Genomic DNA, 19,410 nt, shown 5'->3' with positions numbered 1-19,410 from the left:
TGGGGGGAAAATACTAAAAATACCAGCGTCTTTTAGCTTAAAGCTCTTACAGCCGGCAGTGAAGCCTGAGCACTTCGTGGGCCTATCTAGTCCTGCATTCTGTTCACACAGTGGCGAACCAGATGTCAGTGGGAAACACATAAGCAAGAGCACCCTCCCGCTCATGTCCTCTAGTGAATGGTATTATTCAGAGGCATGCTTCCTCTGATCCTGGAGGTAACATGCAGCCGTCATGACTAGTAGCTGTTCATGGCCTTTTCCTCCATGAATTTGTCTTATCCCCCTTTAAAGCCGTCCACGTTTATTTATTTATTTAAAACATTTCTTGGCCACCGTTCAGGGCAGAAGCCCTCCCAAGGCGCTTACAGCAATAAAACACATAAAACGGTTAAAATATTAAAAGCGATAAAAACATAAAAAAAATAAAAGCAACAATAAAAGCCAACAATAAATCCAGCAACAATGATAATGGCAGTAACAGCAACAATAGCAGTCATTTAAAGAGAAAGCCATGGTAAAATAATATGTTTTCAAGGCTTTCTTAAAAGCCTGCAATGATGGAGCATGGCAGATCTCCGATGGCAACTTGTTCCAAAGGTGTGGAGCCACTACAGAGAAGGCCCTCTGACGTGTGGTCACCCACCTGACTGCTCTCACAGTTGGTGGCCATCACTACACTTGGCGGTGGTGAGTTCCATAGTTTAACTATGTGCTGTCCCTTTATTGGTCCTGAATTTCCCACTTCCTCCACACCATGCATAATTATGTGCCCCTCTATCATGTCCCCCCTTGCGCGCCTTTTTTCAAAGCTAAAAACCCTAAATATTGATTCCCTCAAGCCTGCAGATGCCTCCCTCTTGTGCATGGGTGGCGCCATTTGGTTTGTATGAGGATCGACACCCAGAAAATGAATTTGCTGAAGGTATGAAGGGGGAACAGCGTGACAGAAGTGTGTTAATTGTGCATCCTCCCAGGAATGCAGACAATAAGAGGCCCTGTACTAGGGGTGCAGAACCTCTTTCAGCCCGAGGGCCAAATTCCATTTCAGAGAAGTTCTTGGGGGCTGCATTCTAGTGGTGGGTGTGGCCAAAAGGCAGGGCCAAAATATTAGCATATTTTAGCTGAAAGCTCTTCCTGCCAGCCACTAAGCCTTAGGAGAAGAGGCATTCCTGCCTTTTAGAATGGGGAAAGAACTGCTCAAAACCCAGAAAACCACCAAAGACCAGTAGTCAGGGAAAGTGGCATATCCATCTGGGGAGCACCAGAAGACTGGATTTGGCCCCTGAGCTTGATGTACTGCACCCCTGGTATATAGTATTCAAACTCTGGTGGCAGAAAACAGTCTAGTCAGACCTTAAACTAAGCTTGTGCAAGGACAAAAAATAAGACTTTGCTAGAAATGGTAATATGTGTAGTTTAATATCAATCGCTTAACATCTGCCTGCCTGTATACATTTTTGTTCTATATACTGAAAGTTGAAATATCACATGTATCACACATAATCGTATCATGCATATAAACAAAATTCAATCTACTGGGTGAGGCAATATTATCTGTCATTAAAAAAAAACACCCCAAAACTAAAGCAAGCCTTTAATGATCAGTCCAGAATTAGTAGCGGGGAAAATCAGGCAGTTCATGGTTCAAAACTTAGGTTAAGGCTCCAGCAGGGGCAGTAACCCAAGTCACCAACATATAAGGCAAACTGGTAGGTCATAACTGAGGCACAAAGTCTGGTAATCCCACTGAAACATGCCTTGAAGATAAGAGTGGTCTTATAAATGAGCCCATGGCCAATCAGGGTTAAGAGGGAAGGGGAGCCAATCAGAGCCCAGTGGGCGTAGCATAGCCTGTCACGGCTTGGTCCTGATAGCAATAAAGCAGAAGTGGGCAACTGTGGTGGGTTGGGAGGCTGTATTATCCCCCTTAGAACATACTATGGACTGCACCCTGCTGCTGTCAGGAGTGGCTGTGCGGCCAGATTCCCAGCAGAATGGTGGTAGCGACAATGGCCATGGTGACAGCAGGGGAGCCAAGGGGGGCTGTTAAAAGAACCTATGGAGGTGCACAGCCTGAGCGTTACACACCTTGTCAGAAAGAATGGAAAGAGGAGAGAAAGAAACCCGCTCTGCTTGCTCGTTGCAGCTTGGTGAAGGGGAAAGGGAATATGGAACTATTCTCAACAAAAGTTGCCCTGTTGTCCCTTAACCCTCCAGAAGAGGTACTGTGGGGCACGGGGAGAAAACACAGTCTTGGCTTTCACCACAGGCCACAGATGTAGAAATCCTCCATGAGGTCAAAAGAGCAATGTTTCATTTGTCCAGATGGCCTCTCCCTTAGTCCCAGTGACCAAAACACAATGCTACAGAGGGAAGCATACAGGCTGGGAACATATGGGAACTTCAGCTTGCTCCATCCGCTCCTGTAAGACAGCAAAGAGGCTGCAACTAGGATAAAAGCATGACTTGTATACATCGGTGCCTCTCTCGGCAATACCAGACAACAGCCCTGGATGGAAATGGGTCTATCTATCATATCCATACCAGCTATCAAAGGCACAGGAAGGTCTCCCAGCAGACCGCCCATTTTTGCCTGTCTCCCCAAATCTCGCAGTGTCCCACAAACACAAAAGAAGGAAACAAAGGCCCCTGTTGCTAAATTACAGTTGAATTAAGAGGATGCTAGGCTGCTTCGGTTTCCATGGAAACTGCTCAAGGGTTACGATTACCATGGCTCCCAAGAGCACTCCCTTTGGGGAGCTCTCATTTGCCAGAGGGGCAGGCAACTCCTGTGCCTTTCAGGCTGGAACACGTGCTCGGGTTTTTGTGCAGGTATTGCTGGTGGTAATCTTCAGCGTAGTAGAACTCCTTGGCTTCCAGGATCTCAGTAGTTATTGGTCCCAGCTGCTTCTTAGACAACTCCTGCCAAGGGATGACATTTAAAAAGAAAAAAAGAATAGAACAGTTAGTGCTCTCAACAGGATAGTAAAAGCAAAATAAAAACTCTCCTCAAGCTCCTGACTTGAACATTAGTTTATCTCCACCCCTCCTTCCCTCCTTTGAAGCATCCAACCAATGTTGGTATTGGGGGACAGAACTTTAACAATTTCAGACTTCATTTTAAAAAAAAGTTTCTGGTCCTCATGGCTGTGAAGGTAGGCTTAAAAACCTATGGGCAGGGACCGAGGATGGCACTGAGGAGGATTTGTAGTAGTGCTGTGCCAAAAATTTCTCCCACTTTTTTTAGACCATTCTCATTTGATCTGATAGAAAAGAAATTGCTTTCGAAAAGAAATTCAAAGGAGAAGAAATTTTGGAGAAATTCTCATGGCTTGGGTTTGGGGTTCTTGTGGCTGTGGAGTATGTGTGATTGACTTGTCTTTCATTGTACAATAATCTCTGTGGCCACCTGTAGCCTCCTCAGCTTCCCACACTTCATTTAAAACTGTCATGAGGAAGACATCATGAGGCAAATCCTCCCATGGGGCTTTTCAGTTCAGGACGTGCAGGTGGCTGCAGAGCAATGGAAAGATGTGCAATAGAGAGAGAAAACACACACAGCTCCCTTGGCCACCTCGCAGTGATTGCATAAGCTCAAAAACCAAAAGAAATTCAAAATTCTGCCTTGGAAGAGTGGAAGCCTCAACACAGTTGATGCTGTTGCCACTTGCAGGATCACTGCAATAAACCAAAAACCTTTAGGGGGAAAAAGAATGAACCTGTGCTACAACCCCTGCCAATAGTGAGCCCTGTCTGTGAGAAACTGTTGGAGAATTTCTCCTCCCCTAGGAGAAATTCAGTGAAATTGTCCCCCCAACAGGCTCCAGAAATAGGCTGGAGAATTCTAAGAGGACCTTTGCGTACAGCTCTAATTTGAAGTGCTCAGGAAGTGGGACTTCAGTTCCTTGTCTTATTCCTTTCCTCCTCCCCACAGCGTCTGGAAGTGAAATAATTCATGTAGAACCAGCAAATGTATGAATAAAGTGACCTTCAAAGGGCTGTTTTGATTAGTGCAGCATCTCAGTCCCGAGGGCCAAATTTGACCCACCTGGGTCCCAATCCAGCCCAGCTGGGGTTGCCCCTATGGCCACGCCCCCTGCCCACCCCTTTCATCTGACCACAGATCGTTTGGTGGCTTTCCAGCTTTTGTGCAGTTTACCTTCCATTCTAAAAGGTTGAGCAATGCTACTCCTAAGGCCTATTTACTGGCAGTACAAGCTTAAAGCAACAATATGTTGGGTGTGTTTGTTTTTGTATTTTTGCCCTCACCCCTTTTGCCTTTGTCCCCACCCACCACTGGAATGCAGACCCTCAGATCTTCTCCAAAATGGAATGGCTGGGGCATGCTGGGAGTTGTAGGGCTTTTTTCTGTCTAAACATGCATAGGATTGTGCCCTTAACTTGTGGAACTCCCCGCCACAAGATGGAGTGATAGCCAATGACTCAAGACAGAGTTAAAAGGAGAATAGAGAAATTCAGGGAGGATGTTTCTACCAACAGCCACTGGCCATCATAGGTAAATGGAATCCCTATGTTCTGATGGAATGTACCTCCAAATACAAGTTTCTATGGACAATAAGAGAGGGGGGCTTTTGTCTTCATACCCAGGGACAGGTGTATCTATCAACCTCGATTTCACTCAGGTTCTCTTTTCCCCACTTTTACATCCATCCCATCTTGTTTCTTCTTCTGTATTTTCCTGCACATTTGTGTGCGTGCTTTTGAAATGCACACATTTCAGGGCACGTTGAAATGTACATTTTTCATTTTTGTATGAAATGAAAAAAATGTATGCATTAAAAATGTGTTTATTTTTGTGTGCACTTTTTGCAAACATAACCATTTTTCCAAGCAATTTTCCAATGAATAAAGGGTTTTTTTGTGTACATTTTTTGAAGTGCATGCACACAATTTGGGTGCATCTCTTTTCTGTTTTTAAATGTATGCATTTTTTGTGCAGTATTTTGGGGGGTGGGGGGGCAAACTGCATTGCAAACCAGAAATGTACAGATTTCAATGGCAAACTGCATCCCGCTTCCTCTTTAGGTTTGGGAAGTGGGGATTTGGGAAGTTTGCATTGAAATGTGAAACCAAGGAACTTTTCACCCATCTTTGTTCACACCTTGTTTGTGGACCTCCGGTGGTGATCTGGCTAGCCATGCTGGGAAGCAGGATGCAAACTGACCTTCAGTCTTATCCAGTGGAGGCTGGTGGCTCCGATTTTGGTGGGGCTGTGAGTCTGTTCTGGGTTTCAGTCAGAACCAGCCAGAATTCTAAAGGACCTATGGTCCAGCACCTTGGATAGCTCCTTTAGAGTTCTGGCTGGTTCTGACTAAAACCTGGAATGGATTCATAGCCCCAATGAAATTGGAGCAACCGGCTTTCACTGGTCTCATCCTACAGGGCTCTCTTGTTATGTTTTGTTCCACCCTACATGCACCAATAGCTTTGCTCCCATATGCAACAGGGATGCAGGAAGCTGCCTTATACCAACTCACACCACTGGTCCATCCAGCCCAGTATTGTTGACACTGACTGGCTGAAGGTCTTCAGGTTTTTAAGCAGGATTCTTTTCTAGCCCTACCTGGAGTTGTTGGGGATCGAACCTGGGACCTTCTGTGTGCAAAGCAGGTGCTCTACCACTGAGCTATAGCTGTGCAATCACACTCATCAGAAATGTGGGCTGTAACTGTAATAAATGCATGACCACATACCGCAGATAGTTTCCTGTTACATTCAGCAACCAGGGAAAAGCTCAAGACTTTGGCCCCAGCTTTTGTCCGGGATGCACACAAGCATCTTATTGCAGTACTGGCCAATCTTTAAAAAGCAAGAGCAAACACAAAGCTCTAATAACGAATAAGCTGTGGGGTTGTTGTCGGGTTTTTTGTTTGTTTGTTTTGTTTTTAAGGATTTCTTCTGGCTCAAAACATCACAATGGGTCCACAATGAGCAAGGGTTGCAGTGCCCTAAAGTGGACACATGGGGGCGACCAAGACCCCCCCTCTTCTTTCTCAGTTCTTCTTCTGACTACTCCCTAACCCCAAAGGATTGCCCATGAAAGGAAGGAAGATCTTCTGGGCTCTTGAGAAGGAAAGAAACATAGAGGCAAAAGAGTAGGATGGGTAGCTTCCCGAGAAAAGAGCCGTTCCCACTGCTTGGTGTGGTCTTGGATTCCAAAATCCCCCCCAACCCAACTCTTGGGGTGCTTTTAGATGGGGCTTTGATTGTGACAACACCCTGCTTCATTCATGGGATTTGGGGGGGTGGGGTGTAGGCAACGTTATCTTCCATTTGTAGCCATCCTGGGTTTTCCTTCTGATTTCCTTCCTTCCCTCCTTCCTTCCTTGTTCTTTCTCTTCATCAATTTTTATTGTGACTTTCAAAAAACCAAAACAAACAAACAAAAACAGAACCAAAAAATTGGTTTTCTTCTAACCACAGACAATCTATTAAGGAGGGAAAGATGGAATAGATGCAGAGTCCCTTTTGACTGGCAGTGATAGGAGCTGTCCGTCTGGAAGCCCCCTTGATCCAGATCACTTAGCTCTGGAAGACAGAGCTACACAAGATGCAGGAGATTCACAACTGGATCTTCCGAGGTTTTGGTTTGTACAGTGTAATCCTATACATTCCCACTCAAAAGTACATCCCATTGAGTTCAATGGGACTTACTCCTAGGTTAGTAGCTATTCAACTGCAGAATTTGTTGCATCATCATCAAGAATAAGAATTATTATTTGTTGCTGCTTTTAAAACTTTTGAAAAATTATTTTAGGGCACAATCCTATGGAGATGGCTGTAAGCCTCCGAATTCCTCCTGCTCTGCATTTCAGCTAGATGGGCTTTTTCACCTGTTTAGCTGAGCCATCAGGGAGGAGGAGGGAAAGAGGCTGGGAAGGCTGGAGGATTCTTCATATGGTGGCCTCCCCAGTCCCCTCCCTGCCCACAGGAACACCCCCTTTACCTTCCTTCCAAGGTTGCTTTTCTGACCTTGGAGAGGCGGCCAGCTCAGTTCTTTCCATGCCAGCTGCAAGGGGGAGGGGGTGGGGAGCTTGGACTCCTGGGCCTGAGATCAGAGCTGTCTCCAACCTTGGATCCAGGAATCTGAACTATCCTATGCCCCCCTCCCCCTGACGCTGTCTAGGGCCCATAGGATTGCTCTCTTAGTGTGTTTTTATCATTCGTTTTTGTACTTGTTTTTATTATGCTTGTTGTCCTAAGGGCTTCAGTTACTGGGTGACTCATAAATTGGATGGACGGACGGACAGACAGACAGATGTTAGTTACTGGAGCAGCAGGGATTTTGCCTTTCTCTTGAACAATTCCCCTATCTAAATAACTCCCCACAAGCTGGAATTTGACTCACTGGGGGTGGGGGGATGGCCAGTCACAAAACACTCATTTTCCAGAAGGGACACTGGTGAGACTAAAAGAAAAATAACTTGCCCCAAAACCTAAGTACAAGGCAGAGAAGGGGCTGGAGCTCGAAACCACAAAGCCACCCTGTTGAACCCAGTTTTCTGCTCCAGCACCCATATCGCAGAAGGCAAACTGATGAGGCTCAGCAACGTAGTCAAGGAACTGAAAACAAGGCAGAGGTCTGAGCTCCGAAACACAAAAACCACCGTTTTGAACCCGAATAAAGATAGTGCAGGAGGACAGTCATTTGCTATGCAACAGACCTATAAAAATAACAATAATTCAAAGCAGTAACACAAAATGCCTCAAAATGAATTGCAAGAGGGTTGTGAGTATTTAGGGGCAGGTGTGCCCATGCCACTACAGATCGACTATTCTGAGCAGGCAAAATTGGTGTGATGAGAGGGTTATTTGCAATCCCCATTGACAACTCTGGCCAGGACCCATCAAAGGAATATACATGCACAGGAGAGATATCCAGACACAAAACAGAGGTTTACTGTCTGCTGTTGTGCTTCTCATCCTCAAAGGGACAAACTGGTTCTCATAGCTGAAGAGACAAGCCACAGTGCCAGCAAAGGAGTGGGTTGCCTCTTCAGCAGCAGGAACTGCTGCAGCAAAATGAGCAGTTTGCCTGGCACCTACACTGTGCTCTTTCCAGCACCAGATGAAGACCTTTTTTATTTTCCCAGGCATTTTAGTCTTTTAGCTCTGTTTTAAATCTCTTATTGAATTTTAAATATCTGCATTGCTGCTAGGTTTCATTCTGGTTTTACTTTTATACTGTAGTTCTACACTTTGAAATTTTATGTTGTATTTTATGCTATATTTTGTGGTTTTAATTGCTGTGAACCACCCAGAGAGCATCAGCTATTGGGCGGTATAGAAATGTAACTAATAAATAAAATCAGAACACAACCTGGCTATGGATGGGGTTATTTTCTGTGCAAATGTGGTACTTCTTTGGATCTTCACTGATGATAATCAAAACCAGGAAAACTCTGACTAAAAATAAATACCAAATTAAGAATACTCTGTGCAAGGCTTGCTAGCCCTGACCATATCAAGTGCCAGTCCAAAAAAGGAGGTGCATCCCAGAGAGATTCTCAAAAATGCCCAGGTTCAGATTTTGGAGAGCCTCCCAGGGGAAGGGGAGTTCTAGGATTCTGGCTTAGCTTTCAAAAACACCTTTTTGTATCCTCATCCCGGGACCTGAAACACAGTCAGAATGATTATAGGGGTGCTCTTGGTAAATATAAGAAAATGCAACAGGAAAAAACGGGCAGGGGAGGGGGGAATCAGGAAGTCTTTCATGTATTCAGCTCAAGCTGTTTAAGGATTTATAGTTTAAAGACCAGCATGCAAAAAAAAAAAAAAAAAAAATCTCCAGGAAGGCAAAGAAGATCTATATTGCAAGCTTAGAAGGATCAACACCAACTACCTATCATTCACTGGTTTGAAGATCTTACTGCTTTCTCTGCATGTGAATATATATCCTATCATCATCGGTCTTGCTTGGGTACCATTCAGATATATGGACTGCTTACATGAATGTATATATTTAAGGCAGGAATGGGCAACTTGTGGCCCTCCAGGTGTTTCAACCTACAACTCCCATCAGCCCTTGTCAGCACAGTCAATGATAAGGGATCATGGGAGTTCTAGGCCAAAACATCTGGGGGACTACAAGTTGCCCGCCCTGGATTTAAGATGCAAGTGTTGAATTCTGGCTAATGTTATTGTGAACTGACTTTGTTGTTGTTATTTCTTCTTCTGTTATATTTGCATATTAAAAATAAAAGTTTAAAATAAAAGACTGAAACAGAAGGCAAAGGAGGAGTGAAAACAGAAGAGAAATGAGATGGAGTGTGCTCATAGTGCCTTGCTCTCACCTGAAGCCAGCATATTTTGCAACAGCTGAAGCTTCAAAGTAGTCTTCAGACTTTGGGCTGGCGCCACCATCTGGCATCCTCAGGCAGTGGCTGGGGTCCTAATACCCTGACAGGGCCCGTTAGTACTTTGGGACTGTGAGTTCTCTTTCCATAGGCTTGGGTTTAACACAGCTGCCCACCATTTTACATTAACCACAAATGCTTTGGAACAATCCTACATGAGGCCATTGTAGGCAATTAAAATGGCAGTGGTCCACAGCCACCCCCCATGGATAGCAGTGTTGCTGCTGACAAGCAAACACCCACTGCTTCCATCTGTGACCTCCGGGACCATTCAAAATCACTCAGAACTGCCAACATTTTCAACCTCACCCTAAACAAAGCTTGAGCGGAATGGTAATAATTTCCATTGAAATTACTTCCTTCCACACAGTAGTGCACACAGTAGGGAATTTTACAGGGCCGGCCCTCCCATTAGGCAAAGTGAGGCAGTTGGCTCAGGCGGCAAATGGTGGGAGGCAGCAGCAAGGCGATGCTGGAGAAAATTGTGTGCCACGTGACCTTCCCTATGCCCCCTAAGCTAGCCTGCTGTCTTCAGGTGTGGCGGAGGATGCTATCCCATCCATCGGTGTTAAAGAAAGATGTTCAGCCTCGAAGAAAGAATATGGAATGGGAGGGGGTGCCATCTTGTTCTTTGCCTCAGGCAGCAAAATGTCTTGGAATTTTAGACTCTAGACATAAGGGTTTTATGGGGCCACTCCCCACACTTTAGATGGTAATGCATATTACTGCACTTACATCAAAATTTGAGGGGGGGTGTTACTTATTCTACTACATTCTACTACAAGGGCCGCAGTGGCTTAGTGGTTAAGACGCTGAACTGCAGACTGGAAGGTTGGCAGGTCAGCAGTTCGAAACCCGAGTGCTGCGTGACGGAGTAAGCTCCCGTCTTCAGTCCCAGCTTCTGCCAACCTAGCAGTTCGAAAGCAAGAAATTGCAAGTAGATAAATAGGTACCGCCTCGGCGGGAAAGGTAACAGCGCTCCGTGCACCTCGGTGTTCAGTCATGCCAGCCACATGACCACGGAAGCGTCTTCGGACAGCGCTGGCTCTTCGGCTTAGAAACAGGGATGAGAACCGCACCCTAGAGTCGGACACGACTGGTTGGGGACACCTTTACCTTTTTTTACTCATTCTGCTAAGTGGGCCCCCAGACATCTGCCCCAAAGTCTCACTCTAATGGCTCCACTACTTACACAGGATGGGTTAGGAGGGACTGGCCTACTGCTAACCTCCCCTTCCCCTTCTGCTTTTTCTTAGCAATACTCAGGCCTCAATCAAGTGTAGCCGTTTCCTCTCCACTCCTCTTTGGAGGCTGCACCTAGGGAAGTGAAGGTAGCAAAAAGAGCCCAGCAATTGGTTGAGAGGAGGGTGGGATTTACACTGGGAGGTGTGTGTGTGTGTGTGTGTGTGTGTGTAGGGGGTGGGGGGGAACACAGCGCAGCTCTGCAGCCTTCTCTTTTAACTGCAATTAACAATGCTGCCCACTTCGAAAGAAGCCGCTGCCAGCCAGGGAGACTTTCCAGCCAAAGGAACCTTGATTGTGCATCTCGGGAAGCAATGGGGGTGGTGGTGGGGAATCTGAGAGAGAGAGAAGGCATGTGGATCTCCAGGGCTCAGAACAATGAGGCTTATCGCAGGCAGAGTTAATTCACATGCAGCACGGATGCTGCGTGCAAGAGAGCCGATAAGACAACACAGTTAATTAACTGGAACCCAGCTGGGCCTGGTGTTGGCAGAGAAGCTGCGACAGCAAAAGAGCAATGGCAGTCAGTCTTGCAGAGAGAGAGAGAAAGGGGTGGAGCGAGAGAGAAAGGGGGGGGAGAGCATGCATGCATGCTTGTGATACAGAATGAATATATAGGGGTTAGAGATGCTAAGGGATTTATTTTTCTTTTCTTTGTTTTTATCTTCTTCAGATTTTCCCCATTGGCAGGAAAGGCTTAGGCCGCGGAGGCTGGTAGCTCTGATTTTGGTGGGGCTGTGAATCCATTCTGGGTTTCAGCCAGAATGCTTAAGGAGCTATCCAAGGTGCTGAACCTAGTCTGAGCTAGGGTTCAGCACCTTGGTTAGCTCCTTTAGAGTTCTGGCTGGCTCTGACAGAAACTCAGAATGGATTCGCAGCCCCACCGAAATCAGAGCTGCCAGTCTCCACTGGGCTTAGGACGGCCTTCCCCAGCCTGGTGCCCTGCAGATGTGTTGAACTGCAGCTCCCATCATTCCCAGCCAGCATGGCCTATGGCAAGTGATCCTGGGAGCACACACCCACGCACACAACTTAAACATTAAAAAGGTGGTGGGAGGAGGTCCCCGCAGGGGGGCACTTTGCAGATGGCCCCTCAGCCCTGGAAGGCACCAAGCTGGGGTAGGGTGGGTTAGGGTGGTGGGACTAATTGGGGGGGGGACCCACTTCTTTGATCTACAACCCTCCAGCCCCAGGAACAAGAGAAACTTCCCTAAACTGCCCCTGCTTCTCAGCCATCACAACAGCAACGCTGCTTGGGTTGGCCACCGAGTTTTCGCTGGCATGTAAAGGGTGAGTCCCCTCTGGCACAGATCACGTTTTAGCCTATTCAGCATTCTGTGATCCTCCTAGCTGAGGGGGAGCAGAGATATGGTTCCTGAAAGCAAAATTTGAGAGAGGGGACACGATTCAGTGATGGGACACACAGTCCTAGGTTCAATCCCTGACATCTTCCATAAAACATGGACCTCAGCTTGCAGACCGCTACCACTCAGCCTGAGATCTTGGACAGCTAGAGCAGGCAATACTGGGCTAGACAGACCATTGGCCTGACGCATAAGAGCGTAAGGAAAGCCCTGCTGGATCTTAGCTGAGTCAGAAAGGGGGCATTCTCTCTTCTGACTTCTCTTGGCCATTCCCTACTAACCTATTGATTGCTGTTCTACTAGCAAGGGAGAAGCAGCAAACCAAGCCCAATGAGCAACCGAAGGTGAATAGCCAAGGTCAGCTATTGTCGAGAATGAGTTATACCTTAGCACCCTTCAACCACCCCGTTGTCCTCACAAGCACTGTTGTGAAATGGGTAGATTTTCTCACCCCTTCAAATCCTGCTTACCAGTGAAGTGGGCATACTTATCCACACCAGATTAATCTCTGATTATTCCAGAGTTAGGAATATGGAGATCAAGGGTATGATCCTACATGTATGCCACTCAGACTCTGGTAGAATTGCAGAGTTGGGGAACATAAGAACAAAAGAAGAGCTCTGCTGGATCAGACCAAGGGTCCATCTAGTCCAGCATTCTGTTCACATAGTGGCCAACCAGCTGCCCACAGGAAACCCACAACCAGGACGTGAGTGCAACAGCACCCTCCCACCCATGTTCGCCAGCAACTGATGTACATAGGCATACTGCCTCTGATACTGGAGGTACCAAAGCAAGCCTTGTAGACTATCTATTCCAACTCAGGAAAAGTGCAGGAAAATGGGATCAGTCTAGGACAAGGGTGGGCGAACATTTTTTCTGTTGAGGGCCAAATTACCTTGTGGGTAATCTTTTGGAGGCTGTATGTCAGTGGTAAGCAGGGTCAGAGCCAATGGTGCCTATGACCAGAGCCAAAGGTCACCTCCTTCTCTCTATCTCTCTCTTTCCTATACTGCAGGCTGCCAGGGAAGGGACAGCTCACTCTTACCACAGGTCTGAACTGATCACATGCAGGGGGCTTTTGAAATTAGGCTGAGGACCACATGAAATTAGGCCAAGGACTTCAGGTTGCCCAGGCTAGGAGGTTGATCCACCACTGCTGGTCCACAGAAGCAGACATCCCACAGCACCCTTCCAACCCTACTATTTTATGATTCTATGATTCTATGCTGTGGACTTCAACTTCCATCAGCCCCAGCCAGCATGGTCAATGGTCCGGGATCCTGGGAGTTGAGGTCCAACACTTCTGGAGGAACTCCAGTTGGGGAAGGCTGAATATAAAGAACGTAAACATTATGTTCTTTATATTGGGTGGTGGGAGGGCAGCAGGACAGCACTTTGCACTCAGCCCTGGAGCAAGTAAGTTAGTTAATTCTTGGCGGAGGTGCATTTTGAACCAGGGCTTTTGGTTTCATAGTTCAGTTTCTTAACCACAAGACTACACCGCAGTCTCAGTGAAGCAGAAGTCTATGGATGAGGGAGGGAAAGCAGGGGGTGCGAGTGAAATGGCTTGGGTCCAGGATATCTTAGAGTCCACCAATGAGCCTGCCAAGAGCCTGTGATCACCATCTGAGGCCCTGTTACGTATCTGCCCCACCTCCTGGAGAAGTGAGGCTGGTGGGAGCCCAAAACAGGGCCTTCTGTGCAATGGCATGGAACTCCTTTTTCACGTGTCCTGACTACATATGAGGCCCAGGGGAAATGGACTGCAACTGGGTGCTCACTGGGTCATATCATGCAAGGCAGGACCCAAGGCAGAACCTTGGAGAGCACACTGCAGGAAGTGCTGGCTGGAGTACTCTCCCATAAGGAGCTGTTGTCCCAGCAAAGGACTGCAGTCAACAGAGGCTTTAAGAAGCCTAGCAGAGCTTGGTCTTTCAGGGTCTCCAGCCCTGCTGGATGCTCTGTAGTTCTTAAAGATCCATTATCTGTTCCTGCAGTCTCATGCTCCTGTGTGGCTGAGGGACGTGAGAATCTGCAGGGGAGTCATCCTCAGAGTCACTTAATGGGAGAGTTATATCCTGAGGCTGAGAATGTGTAGAAAGGGGTGCCAAGGGCTCCCCCAGAAGTGGGGTGACCTGTGACCAGTCTGAATCTGTGTCATCCTCAGGGTACTGTGCAGCCTCAGGACTAGGGGACATGACATCATGGAGGTTAGATTGGTTCCTTCATTAATGGCCTTTAGATGGCTGATTTTAAAAAAGTATTGATCTGCCATTTTAGAAGGTTCCCGTTTTATTGTTCCGTATTTTATTAGTTGTGTTTGGAATTGGTCTATTGTATTGTGTTTATGGTTTTATTGTAAATTGCTGCAAGCACTCATTGAGTAGAGGGGTGATTCAGAAACATTTTCAATAAAGAACACATTAAAATGCCCCTCCCCTCTTCCCAGAACTGTCAACAAATCAAGTCTCTGCGATCCTGGAAATTCAAAATGGCAGCCAAGCTCCAGCCCTTCTTGAGGTTCCATGGTTTTTCTTTTGCTGTTTGTTCTCCAAAGGTGGAGAGTGGGCTGCCAGCACCATTTTGGATTGCCTGCAACTTGGAATTATGAATACTGGGAGAACAGGGACCAGAATGGCATGAGTGAAAAATCTGAGAGTGCCTGCTTGATGTCTTAATCTGGTGCTACTGGACAAACGTCTTCGAAATAGCCAAGCGTTTCAATTCAAGCTCACTTCCAGTTTCAGAGACTTTTGTGTGCAAATTTGGAAGAGTTCTGTCCTGTGGTCGAACACGAAGCACAAAATTTGGGAAGTACCATTTTGCCTCAGCTCTTCTTTCAATCAGATCCTTTGAGTAAGGAAGGGAAAGTCTTCCCACGGGCAAAGACAACGGTGTTTGAGCTACTGAGACAGGATCCCAGGTGGGTCTGGACAACAAGGAGGTGCACCTTCCCTTGAAGCTATTAATAAATGCTAAGATATTTCTTCTGCCTCAAGCAGGCCTTGGATGAGCTAAGCTCTAGGGGCCCCTCCAGGGAGCAGGGAGCAAGTGTCTGGTATTTAGGTTCCACGGAGGAACAGAATATATAAATAACAGATTGTTCCTAGAGGCAGCATGCTGTCCCTCTGCCCTCTGGGATGGGGGCTACTGAATATTTTTCTCCCTGGCGGGGAATAGCTTAGCATGTCTAATGGGCCGTTGGAAGCAAGCCTGCCGGTGTGAAGCTGCACATGTCACTTGGGATCCCCAAGACTGAGACAGATTCTGATCTCAGCTATGTTGCCACATAGCCAGAGACACCCTACGGACAGTATTCTGCTCTAAGTGCCAGAGTCACTGGCCCATTGCTTGCTGGGGCAACAAAATGCAGCCCGTCAGCATTGAGAAGCCCGGACAGATGCTTGGACTGCCCCAATGCAACTCTTGGCACATGTTCAAGGCTGTGATGCTGGTTGGTAGGAATGCATCTGAGAACCGAATGCTGTGGCTTAGCAGAGAAACAGACGATGCTGGAAGAAATTTCTAGAGAGTCGCTTAGGATGCGGAACAGACGGTGCTGGAGGAAATTTCTAGAGAGTCGCTTAGGATGGGGAACAGACAGTGCTGGAGGAAATTTCTAGAGAGTCGCTTAGGATGGGGAACAGACGGTGGTGGAGGAAATTTCTAGAGCAGAGCTTTCCAAACTTTTCATGTTGGTGACACACTTTTTAGACATGCATCATTTCGTGACATGGTAACTCAGTTTTACTAGCAAACCGGAGGTTAAACTAACCCGTTATAAGAGATACGGACACATACATAAATGGTAATAACAAAATGTATGGGAATACAACATATCTCATGAAAACCTTTCATTTATATTTTTTAAAATATATGATTTGTAAGATAATAACATACATTGTTGTCATTTATGAGTAACAGTATGTAAATATGTGCAAGAATTTTAAAAAGTTGAATAACACCAATAACTACTTACCATTTCCAGGTCCAGGTAGGAGCTCAGCTGCAAAAACACATGAAGTAGAGAAGCAAAAGTCCAACAAAAATGGTGTAAATATATATATGTCTCACTACAAGGCTATACTGCTGTAAATATTTGCAATGCCTATGTCCAGAGTCCAGTTCCAGCACTCTCCGGTGGAACACTGCCGGTGGGTGGTTAATCCACAATTACAGCAGAGTAAAAATAAAAATAAATGGCAGAAATCAACTGAGCTCCGTTCTGACTGGCCAAGATGGCAGACAGCCCACTTGGTGCAATCCCAGGTGGTGTTTCCACCTGTGTGTTACTTTGGCCTGGCCGCGCGGCAGCACGGTGCAGAAGTCAGTGAAGGGCACGCCCGAAACCACACAGGGCTGGTGGCCGCTGCCACTTCTCCGCGCTGGTGTCGGCCGAGCTCTGCTCCCAGGGCAGTGCCTCCCTTCCCCTCTCTTCACCCCGCACCTCTACCTTTCTGGGGAGCGCAGGCTCGAAGCTCCTTGCCTGCCCGGCACAGCCCTCCCTGCTCTGGGGGCGTCCAGCGGGCCGTTGTTCTCCCCTGCTGCCCTGCAGCCGCACCGAGGACATGGGAAGCCTCTCACCAGAGCTGATTGCAAATTGCTCAACTAATTGCTCTGCTAACTTCGAATTCTCCACACTCCTTGCCGTACTGCTCCAACGCCGCCAATCACGTGCGTCCTGCATCAAGACGCCACGTGATCCTAAAGCAGCTAATGTTAAAGTACCTAAGCCTTAGCAGCTAAGCTGCTTTAACATTAGCTGCTGTAGGAAGTTCCGGGGGAGGGACCAAGTGAAGCAAACTCCGCGGGGCCCTTCCACACAATTTTCGCGCAACACACCTACACACTGCCGGTGACACACTAATGTGTCGCGACACACAGTTTGGAAAGCTCTGTTCTAGAGAGTCGCTTAGGATGGGGAACAGACGGTGCTGGAGGAAATTTCTAGAGAGTCGCTTAGGATGGGGAACAGACAGCCCTGAGATGGATCAATTGTGTGGTCCGAGAGCAAATCCAATTCCATATCGAGGTCTGTGGGGCCATGCAAAGTCTCTCTCTGGTGCTGACCAGTGTTTCTCTGTCACTTCTCAGCTAGGTACAGCAGTACATAGTGTACAGTACAGACTGTACTGTACTGTATTAAGGCAAATATCTGGTTTTGTTTAGGGGGGAAAAAAACCCTAGATGGGTTTGGTGTGGGGTGTGTGTGTGTGTGCATGTATATATACATGATAGATAGGTAGATATAGATAGATGAGACAGACAGACAGACAGACAGACAGACGGATGAGAGAAGGTATACTGATTTATTACAGAATACAGCCTATTTACAAACAAAATGATAACGTAGACTCCATCAGGAGTCGACATCACTAGGCATCTGCCAAGGCCCACCCGGCAGCAGGAGGTCCACTGTTGGCCTGCTCCTCTTTGTTGCTGCTGCATGTTCAGTTGCCCTCTCCGCAGGGCTGGCCCAAGACATTTTGCTGCCTGAGACAATGAACAAGAAGGCGCCCGCTCCCATTCCACGTACAAAAGCCAACTCTAGTGGCAAATGAATCTGTTTCTTCTTGAGCAGCATCCTCCACTGCACTTGAAGGCTGCAGGCTAACTCAACAGGCCTACAGGCACACTGTTGGCTCTCCTCCAGCACTTTGCTGCCACCTCCCAGCATCTGCCGCCTGAGCCAACAGCCTCACTCTGCCTAATGGTAGGGCTGGCCCTGCCTCTGCACAAACATGAGCAGAGACAAAAGCAAGAAGAAGCACTAGCAGCAGCAGCTTCCCCTTGCCTGCTCCTTCTGGGCCGTGGCAGGGACTGGCCCCTGAGGGAGAAGATGAGAGAATGGGAAGTGGCGAGAGTGGCAAAGAGGTAGCCCCTCTCAGGGAGGGACACCCACTATGGGCAGAAGGATTAAGCAGTCGGCTCCATTTGAGCATAAATGTGGTCGCCTACTGGGGTCTGGAAGGTCCTGTTCTTCCCCCTACCATTCTGAGGTGGTAGAATGGACTATACCAGTTCAAGCTACAGGTGGGGCATACCACTTTTGACTGTTCCCCTCCCCACTCCATATATCGCCCTGGAAGAAGAAAACTAACACATTATGGAGAAAGATTCTAGCCCCACTCTAACCCCTGATAAACTTGTTTTCCATTTTTAGGAAGTCCGTTAACACTGGGGACTCTTCAGCATGGTGACAACCCCTCCCAATAGTCTGACGTGGCTCAGGCCATTCTACCACCTTGTTCCACTGTATGTGTAAAAGGGACCTGCATGTACAGAACGAAGGGATTAGAGATATGAGCTCTTCCCTCCGGGACAGAGGGGAGCAGGCAGAGAAGCTGCCAGGCCAGATGGGGAACCCCAGTGGCCTTCCGGGCCCACGGACCATAGGTTCCGAATCCCTAGTGTATACGGAATCTGTGGGAAATCTTCCCACATGACTCCCTATACACACTCACGCGTCCTGCTCTCTCCAGTGGCATGAGCCATTTGCTAGGAATGAGACCAAGACGTCCTTTGGGCTGCACCAGGGCTGTCACTCCATAGCCCAACCCGTTCCAAACCATGATGCCACTACAGAGCCCAATACAGGAAATATGTGCTTCCAGAAGTGGCCACAGCTACAAAACAGGTCAAGCCACAGCAACTTGAGGTGGCAAGCTAGCTGCCTAACCCCATCTAGTCAGGCAGTTGGGCCTTATGGACCGAAGGAATGAACAAGCCACACTCTGTATCCAAGCACATGCCATGGAAAGTAGGGCTGGTGTCAGGGATGGGCGTTAGGGGCACCTGCCAATGCCCACTATCAGCCCTGGCACCTTCTGGCCCTGCTGCTCCTCTTCCTTTGTCGCTGCCTGTTCACATGATCAGAGTGAGGAGACAGAGCAGTACCCTTTGCTTCTCTGGCGCTCTATCTACAGGCGGTTCTATAGACAGAGCGCAGAGGGAGAAGGCAAGTGAATTGAGAGCAGGAACAGAAGAGCCCAGTTCAAGGTGCTGGTTTTGATCTACAAAGCCTTAAGCAGCTCAGGGCCACAATACCTGATGGAGTACCTCTTCTGGTATGAACCTACCCATACACTACAATCTCCATCTGAGGCCCTCCTCCGAGTGCTTCCTCTAAGGGAGCTTCGGAGGATGGTAACAAGGAACAGGGCCTTCTCAGTGGTGCCCCCCATTATGGAACACTCTCCCCAGTGAGGCCCACCTGGCGCCAACATTGTCATCTTTCCGGCCCAAGGTTAAGACTTTCCTCTACTCCCAGGCATTTGCCAGCATATAAGTTTTTTTAACGGGTCCTGGGGGGTTTTATTGTTGCTTGTGCAAAATTGTTTCACATTTTTGTATGCAAATGGTTTTCTATGATGTTATTATATTGTATTTCTAGGGTTTTAAACTTCGTAAACCTCCCAAAGAGC

The 19,410-nt window shown here is 47.5% G+C and overlaps 1 protein-coding gene across 4 annotated transcripts in view; it reads right to left on the bottom strand.

Annotated features, from left to right (window-relative positions):
- Positions 1 to 290: 290 nt before the first annotated feature.
- The window catches only part of LOC146338016 (mitochondrial peptide methionine sulfoxide reductase-like), an 83,106-nt gene continuing 63,986 nt past the window's right edge, over positions 291 to 19,410 (bottom strand). For all 4 annotated transcript variants that reach the window (XM_084815712.1, XM_084815713.1, XM_084815711.1 and 1 more), the window contains one exon: positions 291 to 2,922. In XM_084815712.1, the coding sequence (XP_084671838.1) occupies positions 2,764 to 2,922 (159 nt within the window). In that variant the 3' untranslated portion in view covers positions 291 to 2,763. The remainder of the gene's footprint in view (positions 2,923 to 19,410) is intronic.

This window comes from Heloderma suspectum, chromosome 10, assembly GCF_057233095.1.
Source record: "Heloderma suspectum isolate Gila_16-S chromosome 10, 16-S_ref, whole genome shotgun sequence".
NCBI lineage: Eukaryota > Metazoa > Chordata > Lepidosauria > Squamata > Helodermatidae > Heloderma > Heloderma suspectum.
The sequence above is the reverse complement of the archived record's forward strand: the minus strand, read 5'-3'. Positions and strand labels throughout refer to the sequence as shown.